Here is a 16,617-nt window from a genome sequence, read left to right on the forward strand (position 1 = left end):
GCTCTTTTCTTAAAAAAAGAAGAAGAAGTGAAACAACCAACGCAGAAGCTAAGAAAAGCTGTTTGGGTTCAACAAACAAAATTATACATGAACTAACAAAAGAAAACAAACACAGCCGGGCCGGCAAACGCACTTCAGCCCACAAGGCTGCACGACCACTTCCTCCCCAAGCAACAAGGTCTAAGCTCAAGCCAAAGAGCTTTTTTTTTTTTCTTCTTCTTTTAAAACCTGAAGATGGCACGGCGCTGGCAACCTGGCTGGGAAGAGCCCGGGGCCGCCGGAGCAGGTGCTGGTCTCGCTGTGGGTTGTGGCCACGGTTCCCAGGGCACGGGCCACAGAACCGCTGAGGACAGGGGACCTTCCTTCACTCGGAAGACAAGCTCAGGCCTCACCGAGTCCGCTCCAGCTCTCCCGGGACGAAGATCACCCGTTTATCCCTTAAGACGATGTGAGAGGCTCACGGCACCCCCACGAAACCCACACGCAGGCACCCTAGCCCCTGGCACCGGGGCACGGGGCTGTCCTCGGAAACAGTGCCCAAGCTACAGTGAGGCCAAGGAGTCGGCCCTAATCAGATAGGACCCCTGTCCCTATAAGCAGAGGCCATCGGGTTCCCAGAGGAAAGACCAAGAAGGCAGCCGTGTGCAAGCCGAGCAGGAAGGTCACAGGAGACCCCACCCTGCTGACAACTTCGCCTCCTGAAGGAAGAGGAATGTCACACGTTCCAGCTGGTGAAGCCACAGTCTGCAGTACTTTGCTATGGCAGCTCCGGCAAGTGAATACAGACACCCACATGGACCTCTCCAGAACATTTCCAAATCTGGGTTCTGCTCCAGCATGTTCTGGGGACAGACATGCAGTCTAACTGCATGCGCCGACACACCCCTTTCTCAAGCTAGAGCAGGTGCGACGAGACATCGACCAAAGGCCCCGGGAACGGGGAGAAAAGCAAAATCCTTGACCCAAGTTCAGGACGGGGTCACGAGTGACACGCTGGAGAAAAACCTCTCTCTGCTGAGTCAGCTACAAACACAGGAGAGGAGCGTGTGTACACAGCACAGCTTAGCAGGAGACACGAGCCACCACCCCACCGAGAGCTAGGGGGCCACCAGAAGCAAACCCTGTACCCAGAAAAGCGCTGGCCAAGCGGCCCTCCGGCCCCTCGCCCACAAGCACGGTGTTCTGTCTTGTTTTCTGTTTTAGGGCCACACCCTCAGCACAGGGAAGTTCTCAGGTTAGGAGTTGAATCGGAGCTGCAGCTGCCAACCTACACCACAGCCACAGCATTGTGGGATCTGAGCCCGCAACTGCTACCTACACCACAGCTCATGGCACTACCAGATCCTGAACCCACTGAGCGAGGCCAGGGAACAAACCTGCGTCCTCATGGATCCTGGTCAGATTCATAACCTACTGAGCCACGACGGGAGGGCCCAGGACAGTGTTTTTAAGGAACAGATGACTGTGGACGCGAAACCAGCGTCGTGGGTGCTGAAGAGGGAACAGATCAGAACACACCTTGAGGCAGGTGTTATCTCATGAAGTGGACACACATGCGGATGTGAGCTGGACCAGGACATACGGTTTCCTGCTCTGAGACAAGCCAGCCTATGTGACCCACGTTATTTCATGAAGTCGATACACATATAGATATGAGCTGGTTCATGATATACGGTTTCCTGCTCTAAGAGACAAGTGATTAATTAGAAAGTCAACAAGCCAGCCTATGTGACTCAAGTAATGACAAATAACTTTATAGGCACACAGGAAATAAATTTTGCAAAGGTTATCTCAAGCCCTGCTGAAAAGGGCCTATTTCTGCAACTCCCTGAAAAGCCAGCTTCTCACGGAAGCTCAGAAACACTCAGAGCAGACCCACCTGTCGTTGCTCAGGAGCTGCAGCCCCTCCCTGGGCCGGCCGACGTCGAAGGCCCAGTCCCCTCTCACCAGGCAGGCTGCGGTGCCCAAGGGACAGGCACGCAACTGTGGAGCCCTGTCCCGGAGCGTGTCTGTAAAACGGCACGAGGGACGTGGAATCAGACCACACGTAGGCGCAGTGACGGCACCAAACCTCGGTCCAGGTCCCTTTAGCAAAAGTATTGCGTTTTTTCAAGTCTCTGTAGATAAACATAAGCTGGGAGAAGTTTGGAAACCAAAAAGACTAGGGCTGACTCCGTTCCCAAGGCCCTGGACAAGCCAAGGACCGCCCGGAGAGCAGCAAGTGGGAGCAGCTCTCCGGCCGGAGGGCTGCCACGAAGCGAGGGTGAAGCAACCTGGCAGGTGCCCGCTCTGCACGTGGGACAGAGGCGGTGCCAACACATGGGGACTCAGACACTACTGGTGGCTAAGGGAGACCCCTCTCCTCCTGGAGCTGCAGGAGCAGAGCGGGACCCCCTCCAGAAAATGCAGGCACTGCAGGAACGGGAGGAGTGCGCAGGGGAGCAGATTCACGGCAAGATCTCACAGACGGTTCTGGGTTCACACTTACACCCACCACGTACTGTCTCTGTACCTCTGGTCAAACTACAGATGGAGCCAACGGCTGGGGTGCTGCCTCCCGGGTTTGGGGGGTGGGGGGAGTAAAGACAAGAACAAACTGGACGGGCCTGGAGGGACAGCCGGACTTTACAGGCCCCAGCGGCAGCGGCGGCCACGGGGACTCCAGCTGTGCTTCTCCTCACACACTGCGTCCGGTTCCCTGACAGCTTCTACGTGACGGGGCTTAACAGCCCCCTTCGCAGGACAGCAGGGACCTCCTGGTGCTCAGGGCCACAGCCCAGCCTACCCGAGTGCCCTCCACGGGACAGGCACGAGTTGGCCTCAGCTGGCCGGGGCCTCGCTAAGGCCTGACCCCTCTCAGAGGGAGGGGTACTGTGCCTTCTCTGCCCCACCTCTGCCCCCGCCGCTCCTGGCGCCCCCAGACCCCAAATCAGCCCGTTCTCCACTCGCCTTGGGGGCAGCTTTACTTGAGAATCTGGCCCTCAGAACACAGTGGGAGGGAGGGACCCGTGGTCTGGAAAGACTTGCAATGGAATCAGACCTTCCTGGGGGCGATAAGGTGGGGGGCGTGCAGGGGGGTGACCACAGAAAACATCTTCGGGGCCCAATCAGTGGTGTGGGGGTCCAAAAAGGACCCCAAAGGACAGGCAAAGGCACCGAGGCCTCCAAGGAAACCTTCTCTACCGCCTCCCCAGGCCCGCGGGTTCAGACCTATGTCTCTGCAAACGTTGATGAACAGAGACGCATCCGGGTCCGAGTCGTCCACCAAGTAGGCGCCGCCGACCTTGATCAGTGGGTTCAAGTCGCGCTTCTTGAGCTCTCTGTCAAACACGTAGCACGGCACCTAGGAGACAGCACGAGGGTCTTCAAATACGGCTTCCCGGGGCTGGTGACTCAGCAAAGCCCCGACCCTGTCACACGACTCAGGCCCCACGCCTCAGGGTCTCCAGCCGGGAGTTCCCCGACAACAGCAGAGCCAAGGCCAACAAGGCTCCAGCTGCTCCCCCAGCATCTTCCGAAGCCGCCTCCTCGCACCCGCATCCCACCATTCCCCCCCCCTCACCACACCGTTTCAACGGCAGGCTGTCCCCCGCCACCTCACCCGTGTCCTCCCTTGCCCGACCCCCCACACCCAGGCCACCATCCTGCAGCTCTGCCACCCCAGCCAACGTCCTCGGCCTGCCTGTTCTCACTGTGCCCTTTTCCTCCCGGTCCCTCTCCCTGACCCCAGCTGCGCTCTCCGGCTCCCTCGGGGCTGCTCCTTCCTCCTGCCCAAAACCCTTCCTCCACTCTGCTACCCGGCCTCCCAGGCGCTCCGGGGGTCCCTCCGACACCGCCTGCTGGCTCCAGCTCTCCGTCTCCTGGGAACAGGCCTCACCTTCCTTGGAACTGACTCTAAATGCAGAGGCGGCCCAGGCCTGACTTCTCAGCCACGTCCCAGTCGACGCCCACTCCCTGGCAACCTCATGCCTGGCATGAAATACCCGCCACTGATTCCCAAACGTCCGTCTCTAGCCGTGACCTCTGCCCCCCAAGCCCAGCAGAAGCTGTTTCAAGAGCAGTCTCTGCAGGCACAACGGCTGGGTCCACCACGCTCTGGGGCTGACACAGCGCGACCGTGAGCCAACCCAGCCTCCGAGCCTGTCTCCCCACGTGTCAAGTGGAAGTCACGCCAGCAGTTTCCGCACAGGGCTGCTGTACGGACCAAGAGGTTGACTGCCGGGGCTCCATGTGAAAGACTCCCCACGTCTCAGCTCCAAACGAATACACAGGGTCATCTTAGTCGCCTCCGCCAAGTAAAATCCTACGAACGCGTGTCCTCCGCCGCCACTGCAAAGCAGGCTACTGCGTCACTTTCTACGGATGATTTCCCTAAAGCTGTCTTCTCCCAGGCAGGTCCTAGCAGCTTCACGTTAATGATTAGCTTTTAGGTGTTTCTTAAATGATGCTCTCAAACCGGCAGGAATCCATGGCCCACTAACCCTTTTCCCCGTCCTGCCTGCAGAGAGCCGGTGGATTAAATCAAAGGACCTGCACCCAGGCGGCCTCAGCAGGACTCCTCAACTCCCTTTCAACCAGACCCTGAACGCATTTAAGTCTCAGAGCTCCCGGGTGGCTCCGTGGGTTAAGTTTCCGGCATTGTCACTGCTCTGGCGCAGGTTCAATACCCAGCCCGGGGAATTTCCACCTGCCATGGGCACAGCACAGGGGGAAAGGTGGGGAGGGCATAAAAAAACTTTTTAAAAAGCAAAGTCTTCCATCAGTTACAGTGCTGATCAGAGATCCTGCTGACGAAGAGGAGGGCAGATTTCAGGCACAGGGTGGGGCAGGGGGGCAGGACAACCAAACCTACACCTGACCCTACGTCTGGCAGAAAGGCGCCAAGTGCCAGAAAGGGACATCCATGGGCCATGAGGGGGTTCCAGTGAAAGTAACGAGTGTCCAGAATCCTGCAGATCTACAGCCTGTCAACCCCCAGCGAGTGCACACGTGCACACGTGCACACGGAGTCGTTAAGTCACCTCGACGGGAGCAATCGGACAAAGTCAGAGAAGAGGGAGCAGGAGGGGAGACGGGGCTGAAGGTGAAAGAGCCCGCGTTCCTGAAACCAGCTCCACCTGCCCAAGGCTCAAGGGCTTCCAGCGAGCCAGGCAGCCCCAGCTCAAGGCCATCTCTCTCTACTCCAGGCAGTCCTCCCACTTCCTGCTCTGCCGAGCAGAGCAATGGGGGCCTTCCTAAGGGCAGGAATGCGGCGCCGAGGAAGGAGCGGCGGCCAGCTCCCTGCACCGTGCACTGAGTCACCCTTGTTCACGCTGGAAGTACAGACACGAACCATATTTATGTCATGCTGGGAAGGCCACGAGCCGGCCGCTTCTGGATTTTCTGTGTTCCCCAGAGTGGAATCTCAGGGGGGACATATGTCCACCACGTTTTAAAGAAATTACCATCTAAATAAAACCAGCCCACCAGCCCACTAAATAAAACAAGCACCCTACTGGTGGGTCTAAAAGGCACTTTTTTGGAATCACATGATCTCTGCCCATCAGACCATCCTATTTTTTTTTTTCCTTCATTTTAGGGCCGCACCTGCAGCATATGGAAGTTCCCAGGCTAGGGGCTGAATCGGAGCCACAGCCACCGAGCTACACCACAGCCACGGCAACATCAGATCAGGGCCCCATCTGCGACCTACGCCTCAGCCTTCAGCAACGCTGGATCCGTAACCCACCGAGGGAGGCCAGGAATCGAACCTGCATCTTCACGGACACTAGTCGGGTTCTTAACCCACTGAGCCACCCCAGGAACTCCCATCAAATCACTCTAAATCTGACAAAGCAAAACCAACAAAAGAAATGAGGAGATGACGTACAGTAGAAAACCGACACAACCCTGGAAACCAGCTGTAATGGAAAAAAAAAATAAAAATCACTTAAAAAAAAGAAAATGAAAAAACATCAATAAGGTGAGAGCAATCAAGGCCATGCTGCCACCAAACCAAATCCGGATGCTTTTTGTTAAGGAATGATGAGCTTTTCACAAAAACATAAACGTAATACGATTCCTGAAGTTCCGTCCTGGCCCGTGAGGTGTAATCAAATGCTCCCGCAGACACAGAAAAGAGAATATGCTCTCTTTTTTTTTTTTTTTTTGGCTTTTTAGGCACATGGAGGTTCCCAGGCCAGGAGTCAAAAGGGAGCTATAGCTGCCGGCCTACGCCACAGCCACAACAAAGATCTGAGCAGTATCTTCAACCTACACCACAGCTCGAGGCAACGCCAGATCCTCAACCCACTGAGAGAGGCCAGGGATGGAACCTGGGTCCTCACGGATGCTAGTCAGATTTGACAGGAACTCCGGGAACACGCTTTCTTATCATTTACCAGTGGTGACGGCGCTGCTTCCCCAGCAACCCTCCTGCTCTCCGGTCCTTCCTGTCCAAGTTTTCTGCACCTGAGGCAGAGACGTGGCCTCCCTGCCGTTAGCCTACGGGCTCCCCAAAGGCAACCGCCCTTCTGAAAGGTGATGAAAGTCCTACCGCTTAGCTCACAACAGGCCCTCGATGAATGAAAACTGCACGAGTAAAACCCAGCTGCTGCCAACCGGGCCCAAAGCAACAGGCACTGGGAATAAACCGACATTCCTCCTGCATCTTTAGATCAGCTTCTAAGAGAAGTGAAACAGCCCTTGAGAAAAACACAGCCCGTATCTCCCCATTCCCACCCCCAAAACACGACTGAGCACAGGGGTCAGCACGCTTGTTCTGTAAACACGTTAGGCTCTGGGAGTGACGCAAGTCGCTGCTGTGTATTCTTCTCCGCTTTTTTACAATCCTACGAAAATGCAAAAACCATTCTTAGTTCTGAGGCCGAACAAACAGAGGATGTAGTTTGTGACTTCTGGCCTGCAACACAAAGAACATGGAAAACAAGCCACCGTTTCTTTATTCCTTTCAGGAAGTAATCACTCCGTCGGCGGTGGAAAGACAAGCGCCGGTTCAGCAGAGCCAGGTAAGAGGGTGCTCGCTGACAACAACAGGGGAACGGGGGCACCCAGGACGGGTTAGTCAGGGCTCTGGGGAACCTCGAGAGGCCTGCAAGCCCTGGGGTCTCCAGGGAGAGCAGGAGGCGCCTGGAGCTGTTTTCAAAGGTGCATTTCCTGCCGTTAATGGCCAGGAGGCCCACGGTTTAACCTAAGTTTTAAAAGGCACAGTTTAAACCTGACACCATCTCCTGCTCCACGCTGGCATCGGCTCACTAGGCCTCTTTCTTTGCACACTTTGAACTTTCCTCCCCCTGGGCACTCCCGACACGCTTTGCAGGGAAGCAGCCTTTCAACTCTTCCACGCACGGCCACCGCCGAAGGATCCGTGATAACTTCCTGCTCCAACATAATCTGCTTTATTTTTTAAAAACAAACACCTCTTTTTGCCCTTCTTTAAAGGCCATCACTATATAGAGAGTAAAATTCATTGATTAGAAAAGAAAAAAAGACAGCGCGCCAGGCCACGAGAAATGCGTGATCACCCCCTTCTATCAGGCCTGAGAGAGAGAGTCTTTGAACTCAACCTTTCGGAACAGAAAACCAACAGAGGAAAGGGAGAAAAATCAGCCCAAAGAGACCGACCGCTGCCGGGGTGCACCTGGGAAACCACCTTCAAGACCCTCGGTGGCCAGAGCGGGCGGCCAGAGCGGAGAAACGGCCGTGGGAAGGGCCTTCTGCCCCCGCCGCCACCAGGGAAAGTCACGCGGCAGAGCCTCCGACGGAGGCTCTAGGCCCGGGGAGAGGGCACGTCCTCCGCCACCGGGGACACCTGACCGGGAACCAGAGGAGGAGCGGCAGGAAGGCTGCCAGCCATCCAGTCTCTGCGGTGAGCGGGCAAGAACCGAAGGGCTAGGCACACCTGGCCTGGACCCACAACCACCCAGAAGCCACCCCCGAGCTGCGACGGCACGTGCAGGCGGCGAGAGGACACTAAGCCGAGCTCACTCACTCAACCACGAGATTTCTACCCCAAAAGGTCTGCGTCAGCACGTCACACCTTGACGGTTCCAGAATGTACTTCACAAGCACGTCACCTTGGAGGGCCCTGGTTACCTCTTTCTTGGCTTTGAATATGTCTTTCTTGCAGGCCGCTGTCGTCCTCCACTCAAAGTAATGCACGCAGTCTGTTGCAGTTACAAACTCAGGAGTTCCCTAGTTTAAAAAAAAGTGAGTTAGCACATTGTAAAGTGTTTGTTTCTCAAGTCAGAAACACTGAAGGCTAATGAAAATTTTTAAACTAGCGGGGGTGGGGGGGGGGGATGACACACAACTGTTTCCGTTAAACAAGCTCATCCAGCAAGTTCCCAAACCCCAAAACGTCTGAGACGAAAGCTTCATAAAATTGCGTTGGAATTTGGCTCTAATGATCCAACACTGCTCTACTGCCCCAACTATGCGAGCACAGGAAACTCCTGGGAAGTAAATCCCCAGGGTCCTTCCACGCTCAAACTCCAAATGTTCTCTGGACCAAGTGCCAACAAAACCCAAGCCAGAAAATGTGACCTCATGCTTCCTGGAAGCCGAGGGAGGAGGCCCAGCTGGACCTGTCGGGGCTCGTCCACCAGCCGGCCTCGCTGAGACGCCCCCACCCTTGACGGCAGCCCCTCCTCAGGCCGGAACCAGCAGTGACTCCAAACTGGTCGGCCTCGGCGTGGCTGGTGGACCGGACACGGCGGGAACTTACCGTGACCCTCCCGTGTGCAAAGCTAAAGAGTTGCCAACTCCGGTTCTTGCACGGTAAACACACAGCTCTTGAAGGAAACTAGTTAAACTAAAACAGCAGCTTATTCTGTAACTGAGACCTCCAGATCTCACACTGCTGCAAAAAAAAAACGCTTTCCCCAATGTTTCAACATAGGAAACAGTGCCACTGATGGCCTGGCCCAAAATTAACAGTCCAAGTTCTATTTTTAAAGTTCTTCAGGTGAGACAGTGCAGGCCTGAAAATCCAACAGTTGCAGCACCAAATTCTAAAAATGAGATTTTCAAGCAATCTGGGGTTTCACTCAACCTGAGTTTTCTAGACACTTGGATTCTTACTCTGATTAGAGAACATTCATAGGATTTGGACACAAACTGCCTTTCCTAAAAGCTAGCAATCATTTCCTTAGAGATGAACACCCAAGACTGAAAATGAAAATTTTAAATACTCAAGATTTAAAATCAAAAAAATCACAAACAGGAGTTCCCGTTGTGCCTCAGTGGTAATGAAGCCAACTAGTAACCGTGAGGATCCAAGTTCAGTCCCTGCCCTCGCTCAGTGGGTTAAGGATCCGGTGTTGCTGTAAGCTGTGGTGTAGGTCGCAGACACAGCTCAGATCTGGCGTTGCTATGGCTGTGGTGCAGGCCGGCAGCTACAGCTCCAACTGGACCCCTAGCCTAGGAACTTCCATAAGCTGCAAGTATGGCCCTAAAAGGACAAATAAAAAAAAAAAAAAAACAAAAAAAAAAAACACACATACAATATGCAGAGAACAAGAACAGACACCATGCTTTCAATAATTATGTCCCATTTCAACACTAGTCATACACCCCAAGAGGCTGGGAACCCCATTACCCACCAGCCAAAGCTTCTTCTCGAAAGAGGTCCTGCCAATTTAATGTGTATAAGGAAAAACATTTTAAAAAATAAGCTAAACTATCAAAATAAAAATGCCGGGTGAAGTTTTAAGAAGAAAGAAAGGGAAAAAAAAAAACTACGCCTGCACCATAAACATTAAGCAGTGCTTTAGAGTTTAAAGACACAGATCTATAAATCGTCGTGTTACACAGGCTGTGGGTCAAGCTTCACTTAGAAGTTGTAACTCTAGGCTTAGGATGTGTTTACTGATGGGTTCCTGATGCTGATGGTAAATTGGTCAGGGTTTCTGTTTATTTGCCAGCTTGCGTTTTTACTTTTGCTCACTTATTCATCCCAGGATGCCACTCTAGCAAGAATGCCCCAAGGACAAACATTTTCAAAACAAATTATTAGTTATAAAGTGCCTCCACGTGAACTCACCAAGGTTTTCCCACATAAGAAGGTGATGCTACTCTGGATTCTGTGATTCGCGCTTTGTTGCCCACAGCTCACTGTCGTGTTGAATTCCAGAAGAGATCTGGAGGCACTTTTCAAAACAGAGTCTCCTATTTGGAGAGAAAAGAGCATGAGCAAGCTATAAAACATTGATAACCACAAAGCTGTTTACAAGCATAAGCAAATTAAAAACGGCAATAATTCACCTGAAAGCTTATAAACTTACAACCGTCCCTTGCCCAGAACTCTGTCTCAGGAATGCCCTGCCCATCCACCCCCACCCAGCTGTCAAGCCCCAAACACACTGCGCTGAGGCCCATCTTTCTCTCATCCAGAGCATCAGAAAACCCGATTGGTTCTACCCGCATCCCAAATCCACTCACATCTCTCCATCTCTTCTGCCAATGAAACCGCAATCACCCATCACCTGCATTCTGGCTACAGCCTCCTAATGGGTCCCCTTGTCTCCAACACTTGTCCTGCTCCTCACCACTCTCCCTTCCCCACCCATCTGGCACCAGTGTGATCTTCAAAAACAGAAATTGGAAAATGTAGCTTGGCTGCTGAAATTCTTCAGTAACATCCCATCGTGCGCGCTATAAAATCAAAAGTCTTTAGACTGGTCCTCAAGTAGGGTGATCACTCCTCAGTTAGGGATACTATGCAACGAAAAGTCTACATGATATTAACTAACACCTTGGTAATTGGCAAAAGAACGGATAAACGGACAGACTGGAATCTAGATCAAGAGACTAGAACACAGACACAGAAGTGTTTATGAGTCAAACTTTGATCCACAGCAAGAGTAATGTACCAGGTCAGAGAGCGAAGACTGTCTGACAAATGGCAATCCATACGGGAAAAAAGATAAAAATTGGATCCCTGCTTACCACTGTATTCAAAAATCAACTCAAAATGGATTCGAGGTGTCAACATCAAAAAACAAATTTTAAAACTCTTAATAAAAAAACCGTTATCTTTCAGGCCTTACTATAAGAAAATATCGAAGACTCAAAAACCTTAACTATGAAAAAAATCAATAAATTTCACTTCCTAAATGTAAAAGTTTACATTCATCAAAAAATAGCTTAAAGAAAACAGAAATAAGTTACAAAGTGGGAGATACCAGAGCTGGCAAAGAATATTAAGAATATCCATACATACACAGAAACAAAAACCGTTTTCATAATTCTAGGAAATAAAAGAAAATAAACGACCTCTGACAGACGCTAAGAAGAGAAAGAAGGGAAAACCCCCCACCTCGGCACAGTATGGTGATTTTCATTCCAAAGTAAAGAGAAAATTCTAAAGCTTCCAGAGTGAAAGAACAGGTCACCTGCAATAGACAACTCAGTGTGAAATGGACAAGACATAATCTGATAGATGAAAAACACCTTCATAAATATACAAAGGGATAGTGGAACACCGCTAGTGACCACACCACATGGCCTACCAGTTCCAGCCATTTTACTGACAAAAATTAAATAGCAAATGCTGGCGGAGAGATGGTCCAGAGCTCTCTCGGGTTGCTAATGCAAACGCAAACCAGCACAAGCACGACCTAAGGGAGGAGGGCATTATGTCCTTGGCCTGAACATTCATGTACTCTATGACATAGCTGTTCAACCCTTACTCTTAGGTAAATACACAAGAGAACACCAAGAACATATGCATAACCAAAAAACACCTGAAAGAACATCTTGTGTCCTTCATACCAGCAAAAACCTGGAAACAAATCAGATGCCCATCAACAGAAGAGTGGATAAATTAACTTTGGTAGATCTGCACAATATTACATGGAGTCAGAGGGATACACCACAGTCAAGGATAACAATACGGTTGAGTTTTAGCAATATAATACCCTAAGTCCCCCAAAGTTACACACAGCATGATACATACACTCTCTATAAAGTTAAAAACACCACATACACCAGACTTCTTTTTGGGGGGCGGGGGGGAGTGACTGACTCTGACTAGGAAAGAGAAGAAGCAAGGAAGAAAAATTTTAAATACAGGGTGTGAGTGAATGATGACGTCCAGGAAAGAGAGAGAATGGAAGATCACAGAGATGGCGGCTGCCGTTAAGGTCTTAGACTGTTAGAGAAGGGGTTCCCTGCACCATCTGAGACAGCTCATCAAAAGCAAAAAGAAAAGGGAGACTTCACAGATTAATGACGAGGGTGTACCATGACGTCAGGATTACAATTACCCTGTACACACACCTGAGGGTTTGTTTTTTTTTTTTTTTTTTACGGGAAAAAGAGAGGAAGAGAGTGAAAATTAAGATGGGGTGAAGGGGTGAAAATTAAGATGCCAACGGAGAGGAGATAACGGGTTCCAGACCCACGGCATCAGACTAACAGTGCGGCGGTTCTCTCTCCTGCCTGCCTACGTGGCAAAGGTTTGCCAGAATCTTCCATCTCTGACTGCAACTCCCGGAGTCTGTTCGAAAATCGACCAAATAGGCGCAGAAGCACTGCAGAAGCTCCGGGACCGAGGACAGCGCCGCATGGACAGCGCCCGGCGCCCCGCCCACAGTGGGCGTGTCCGGGGCCGCGAGACAGGGCGGGGCTTCGGCGCGCCCCCGCAGCGCTGCGCTCCAGGAGACTCGGAGGGCGGGCTAGGCCGGCAGGGAGCTGCGCGCGCTGAGGCCAGAAGGGGGCGCTCCTGGGCCGCGGCCCCCCACCTTAAAGACCCTCCCCCACGCCTCCTGTCCCCCCACACCGCGGCCCCATTCGGCCCTGTGCCCAGAGCTCCTGGGGGCTCCTCATAACCGCTGGGCCCGCCCTGAAAAGAAAAGGAGGAGAGCCCTGGCCACGGGCCGAGAGGGATCCGGCCGACCTCTGCCGCCGCGGAGCGGGGCCGCGGCATCCCTAAGCGTCAGGCCCCATCGGCATCGCGCCTGCCTGTCCATCTTGCCTTCTTCCTCTGCCCGCTCCACCTGGCGGCCGGGACCGGCTGCCGACTCGGGCACTCGGGGACAGGCCGCAGTGCACCGCGGCAGTGAACCGCGGCAGACAACCGCGGCAACCGGCCAGCCTGGCCGTCCTCCCCGGACCAGAGCCGGGCGAGGACTGCGGGGCGGCGGCCAGCACGCCAGGCCCACGGCCAGCTCCCGAGGACGGCGCCAAATGGGCTGGGCCGCGCTCGCCGGGCCCGCCAGACCGCGCCGGGTCCTCCAGACCGCGCGCCGGGCCCGCCAGACCACGCTCTCCAGGCCGGGTCCGCCAGACCAGACCGCACTGGCGGGGCCCCACCAGACCAGACCGCGCCGGGTCCTCCAGGCCGCGCTCTCCCGGCCGGGTCCTCCAGACCAGGCTGCGCGCGCCAGGCCCGCCAGACCGCGGTCTCCCGGCCGGGCCCGCCAGACCAGGCCGCGCTCGCCCAGGCCCGCCAGGCCGCGCCGGGTCCTCCAGACCGCGCTCCCCAGGCCGGGTCCGCCAGACCGCGCTGGGTCCACCAGACCGCGCGCTGGGCCCGCCAGACCGCGCGCTGGGTCCTCCAGACCGCGCGCTGGGCCCGCCGGACCGCGCGCTGGGCCCGCCGGACCGCGCCAGGCCCGTCAGACCGCGCGCGCCAGGTCCTCCAGACCACGCTCTCCAAGCCGGGTCAGCCAGACCAGGCCGCGCTCGCTGGGCCCGCCAGACCAGTCCGCGCTCGCCGGGCCCGCCAGATCGCGCCGGGTCCTCCGGACCGCGCCAGGCCGCACGCGCCAGGTCCTCCAGACCACGGTCTCCAGGCCGGGTCCTCCAAACCAGGCCACACGCCCCGGGCCCACCAGACGGCGCTCTCCAGGCCGGGTCCGCCAGACCAGGCCGCGCTCTCCAGGCCAGGCCGCGCCGGGTCCTTCAGACCCTGCGCACCGGGCCCGCCAGGCCACGCTCACCAGGGCCCACCAGACCGCGCCGGGTCCTCCAGACCGCGCTCTCCAGGCCGGGTCCGCCAGACCAGGCCGAGCTCGCCCGGGCCCACCAGACCAGACCGCGCTGGCGGGGCCCCACCAGACTAGACCACGCCGGGTCCTCCAGGCCGCGCTCTCCAGGCCGGGTCCTCCAGACCAGGCCGCGCGCGCCGGGCCCGCCAGACCCGCCCGACCACGGTCTCCAGGCCGGGCCCGCCAGACCGGGCCGCGCTCGCCTGGGCCCGCCAGACCAAACCGCACTTGCCGAGCCCGCCAGGCCGTGGCGGGTCCGCCCGACCGTGGTCTCCAGGCCGGGGCCGCAGGACCGCGCCGGGTCCGCCAGACCACGCGCTGGGCCCTCCAGACAGCGCTCTCCAGGCCGGGCCCTCCAGGCCGCGCTCGCCCGGGCCCGTCAGACCAGGCCACGCTCACCCGGACCCGCCAGACCAGGCCACGCTCTACCGGCCAGGCCCCGCGAGGTCCTCCCGACCCTGCGCGCCAGGGCGCCCGCCAGGCCATGCTCGCCCGCGCCCGCCAGACCAGGCCACGCTCCACAGTCCAGGCCGCGCCGGGTCCTCCAGACCCTGCGCGCCAGGCCCGCCCGGCCGCACTCGCCCGTGCCCGCCCGACCCGGCCACGCTCTCCCGGCCAGGCCGCGCCGGGTCCTGCAGACCCTGCGCACCAGGCCGCGCTCACCAGAGCCCGTCCGACCAGGCCGCGATCCGGGCCTGCCCGGCCTCGCCTGCCACCCTCGGCGTCCGCGGCCGAGCCCGGCCGAGCTCGCAACTCGGTCTCGCTGAGGCTGCCAGGCCTGGCGATCGCCACTCCGCCCGCGGCCTCGGGGTCCAGCGCTCGGCCACCGGGCCTCCTCAACACCGCGCTCAGAGCCTGCCAGCCGGGCCGCCAGCCCTCCCCGTGCTAGGCTCCCTCGCGCTCCCGCAGGGCCTCCCTCGCTGTCCACTCTCCCTTCTCTATTGTACCGTGTCCTTTAATGTGTACTGTTCACAGGTTGGCGCTCCGATTTAAAAACTGGTCCCCTCTATCCAACTGTCCCCTCCAGCTACTGCCTCATTTTTCTGCTCCTCTTTGTATTAACTCTCTAACGAGAGATTTCTACTCTGCTTCTACCCACTCCCCTCCCCTCAGATACTCCCCTTCCCCTCGTCCCCTGTCCCCTGCACTGGCTGTTCCCTCAGAGCCACAAGACTCGCTCCCTTGGGCTTCTGTAAGTCTTTGCTCAAATGTCACTTCCTCAGTGACACTTAACCCCTCCGAATATTCCTGAACACACACTCCTGGACCCCGAGCACTCCTGATTCTCCTTCCTTTGCTTCTTTTTTACAGTATCCATCGCAGTCTAATATACCACTTAGCCATTGTGTTTTTGTGTCTCCCACGCCTCTAGAATGTAAGCTCCTCGAAAAAAAGGGATTTGGGGTCTGTTTTGGTGACTGATTCATTCAAATGTTTATTATAAATAAATAAATGAATATTAAGCGTGGGCTGTTTTAAAGGTATAATTGATACATACATCTGTTATGTGATTTAACCAAGTAATTCAGAATAAAAAATATGACAGCTTATTGAACTATGCCCCTAGTTAGGCTGTTTCAGTGTTATTTGCCACAATTAACAATGCTACAAGTAATTTTTCTGTACAAAAATCTATATATGCAGTACTAATTCCTCTACTGGTGAGATTTACCGAAGTGCGTCACAGGAATCTGTTTTTCAATTTAACAGATACTTCCAAGCTATCAAGAGAGACTATAAATGAGATAAAAACATGAGTCATACCTAAAACTCAACCAGATATCATCTTAAATTTCCAACAGAATTACATGATTTTAGAAAATGAAAGATACAAGGCTTAATAGGAAAAGATCTCTTCACATCTGAAGAGTCAGAGATGCAGAATTCAATCTAGTGATCCGCCTGGATGGCTGGTGTAGATTTCTGGGAGCCCACAAAGAATCAGACAAAAAGAGAGTAAATGAAGTCACTGGACCAGCAACTGCAATCAGATTCACTCTATCCTACAATCAGAATCCCAAGCTTGGGTGGCGAGAACCTCAATTAACGCCGTTCCTTAGTGCGTACGTTACCTCGATTAAATGGGCTGGCAATATTTAGCGGACGCATAGCTTTTAATCCTCAGAAAGATGAATTAAATGAAAACCGTGGTATTAATATTTAGGATGTCAGAAGGAATGTGAACATATTTGATATTTTTACATATTTGCGATGTTTAATGTTGTAAGCTTAGACTTGTGACAATATGAGAACATCTAAGAGTATTTCAGGTTTATCATATTTCTTCTACGTTTCAACTGTTAAATTTAAAGAGTTATTATTAGTCCTTAAGTTTTTATCATCAGATCAGATATCTGAAGTACTTGAAACAGAAATCAAATATATAAAATGCATAAATCATTTTCAAATGCAATGAAGATGATTCAACGAGATTATAAATGGAACCAAATGTTATTCACAGACCCATAAAAACAACTGCTAAACTCTGCTAGATTTATATACACAACGATCAATATCACTGGCCTAAAGAAGAACTAATCTAGGATTTTTTTTAGTCAAAAATAATGTAGTATTATTTAAACCAAAGTTGAGGTCTTGATACTTATTTCGAAGCATTTTAAAGACG

The 16,617-nt window shown here is 54.1% G+C and overlaps 1 protein-coding gene across 1 annotated transcript in view; it reads right to left on the minus strand.

The window, feature by feature from the left end:
* IGF2R (insulin like growth factor 2 receptor) overlaps positions 1 to 16,617 on the minus strand; it is a 102,996-nt gene that overhangs the window by 64,412 nt on the left and 21,967 nt on the right. Inside the window, 4 exon segments of the mRNA NM_001244473.1 lie at positions 1,880 to 2,009; positions 3,211 to 3,343; positions 8,095 to 8,193; positions 10,043 to 10,167. Coding sequence (NP_001231402.1) covers positions 1,880 to 2,009; positions 3,211 to 3,343; positions 8,095 to 8,193; positions 10,043 to 10,167 — 487 coding nt within the window.

The sequence above is a fragment of the Sus scrofa genome, chromosome 1 (genome assembly GCF_000003025.6).
Source record: "Sus scrofa isolate TJ Tabasco breed Duroc chromosome 1, Sscrofa11.1, whole genome shotgun sequence".
Taxonomy (NCBI): domain Eukaryota; kingdom Metazoa; phylum Chordata; class Mammalia; order Artiodactyla; family Suidae; genus Sus; species Sus scrofa.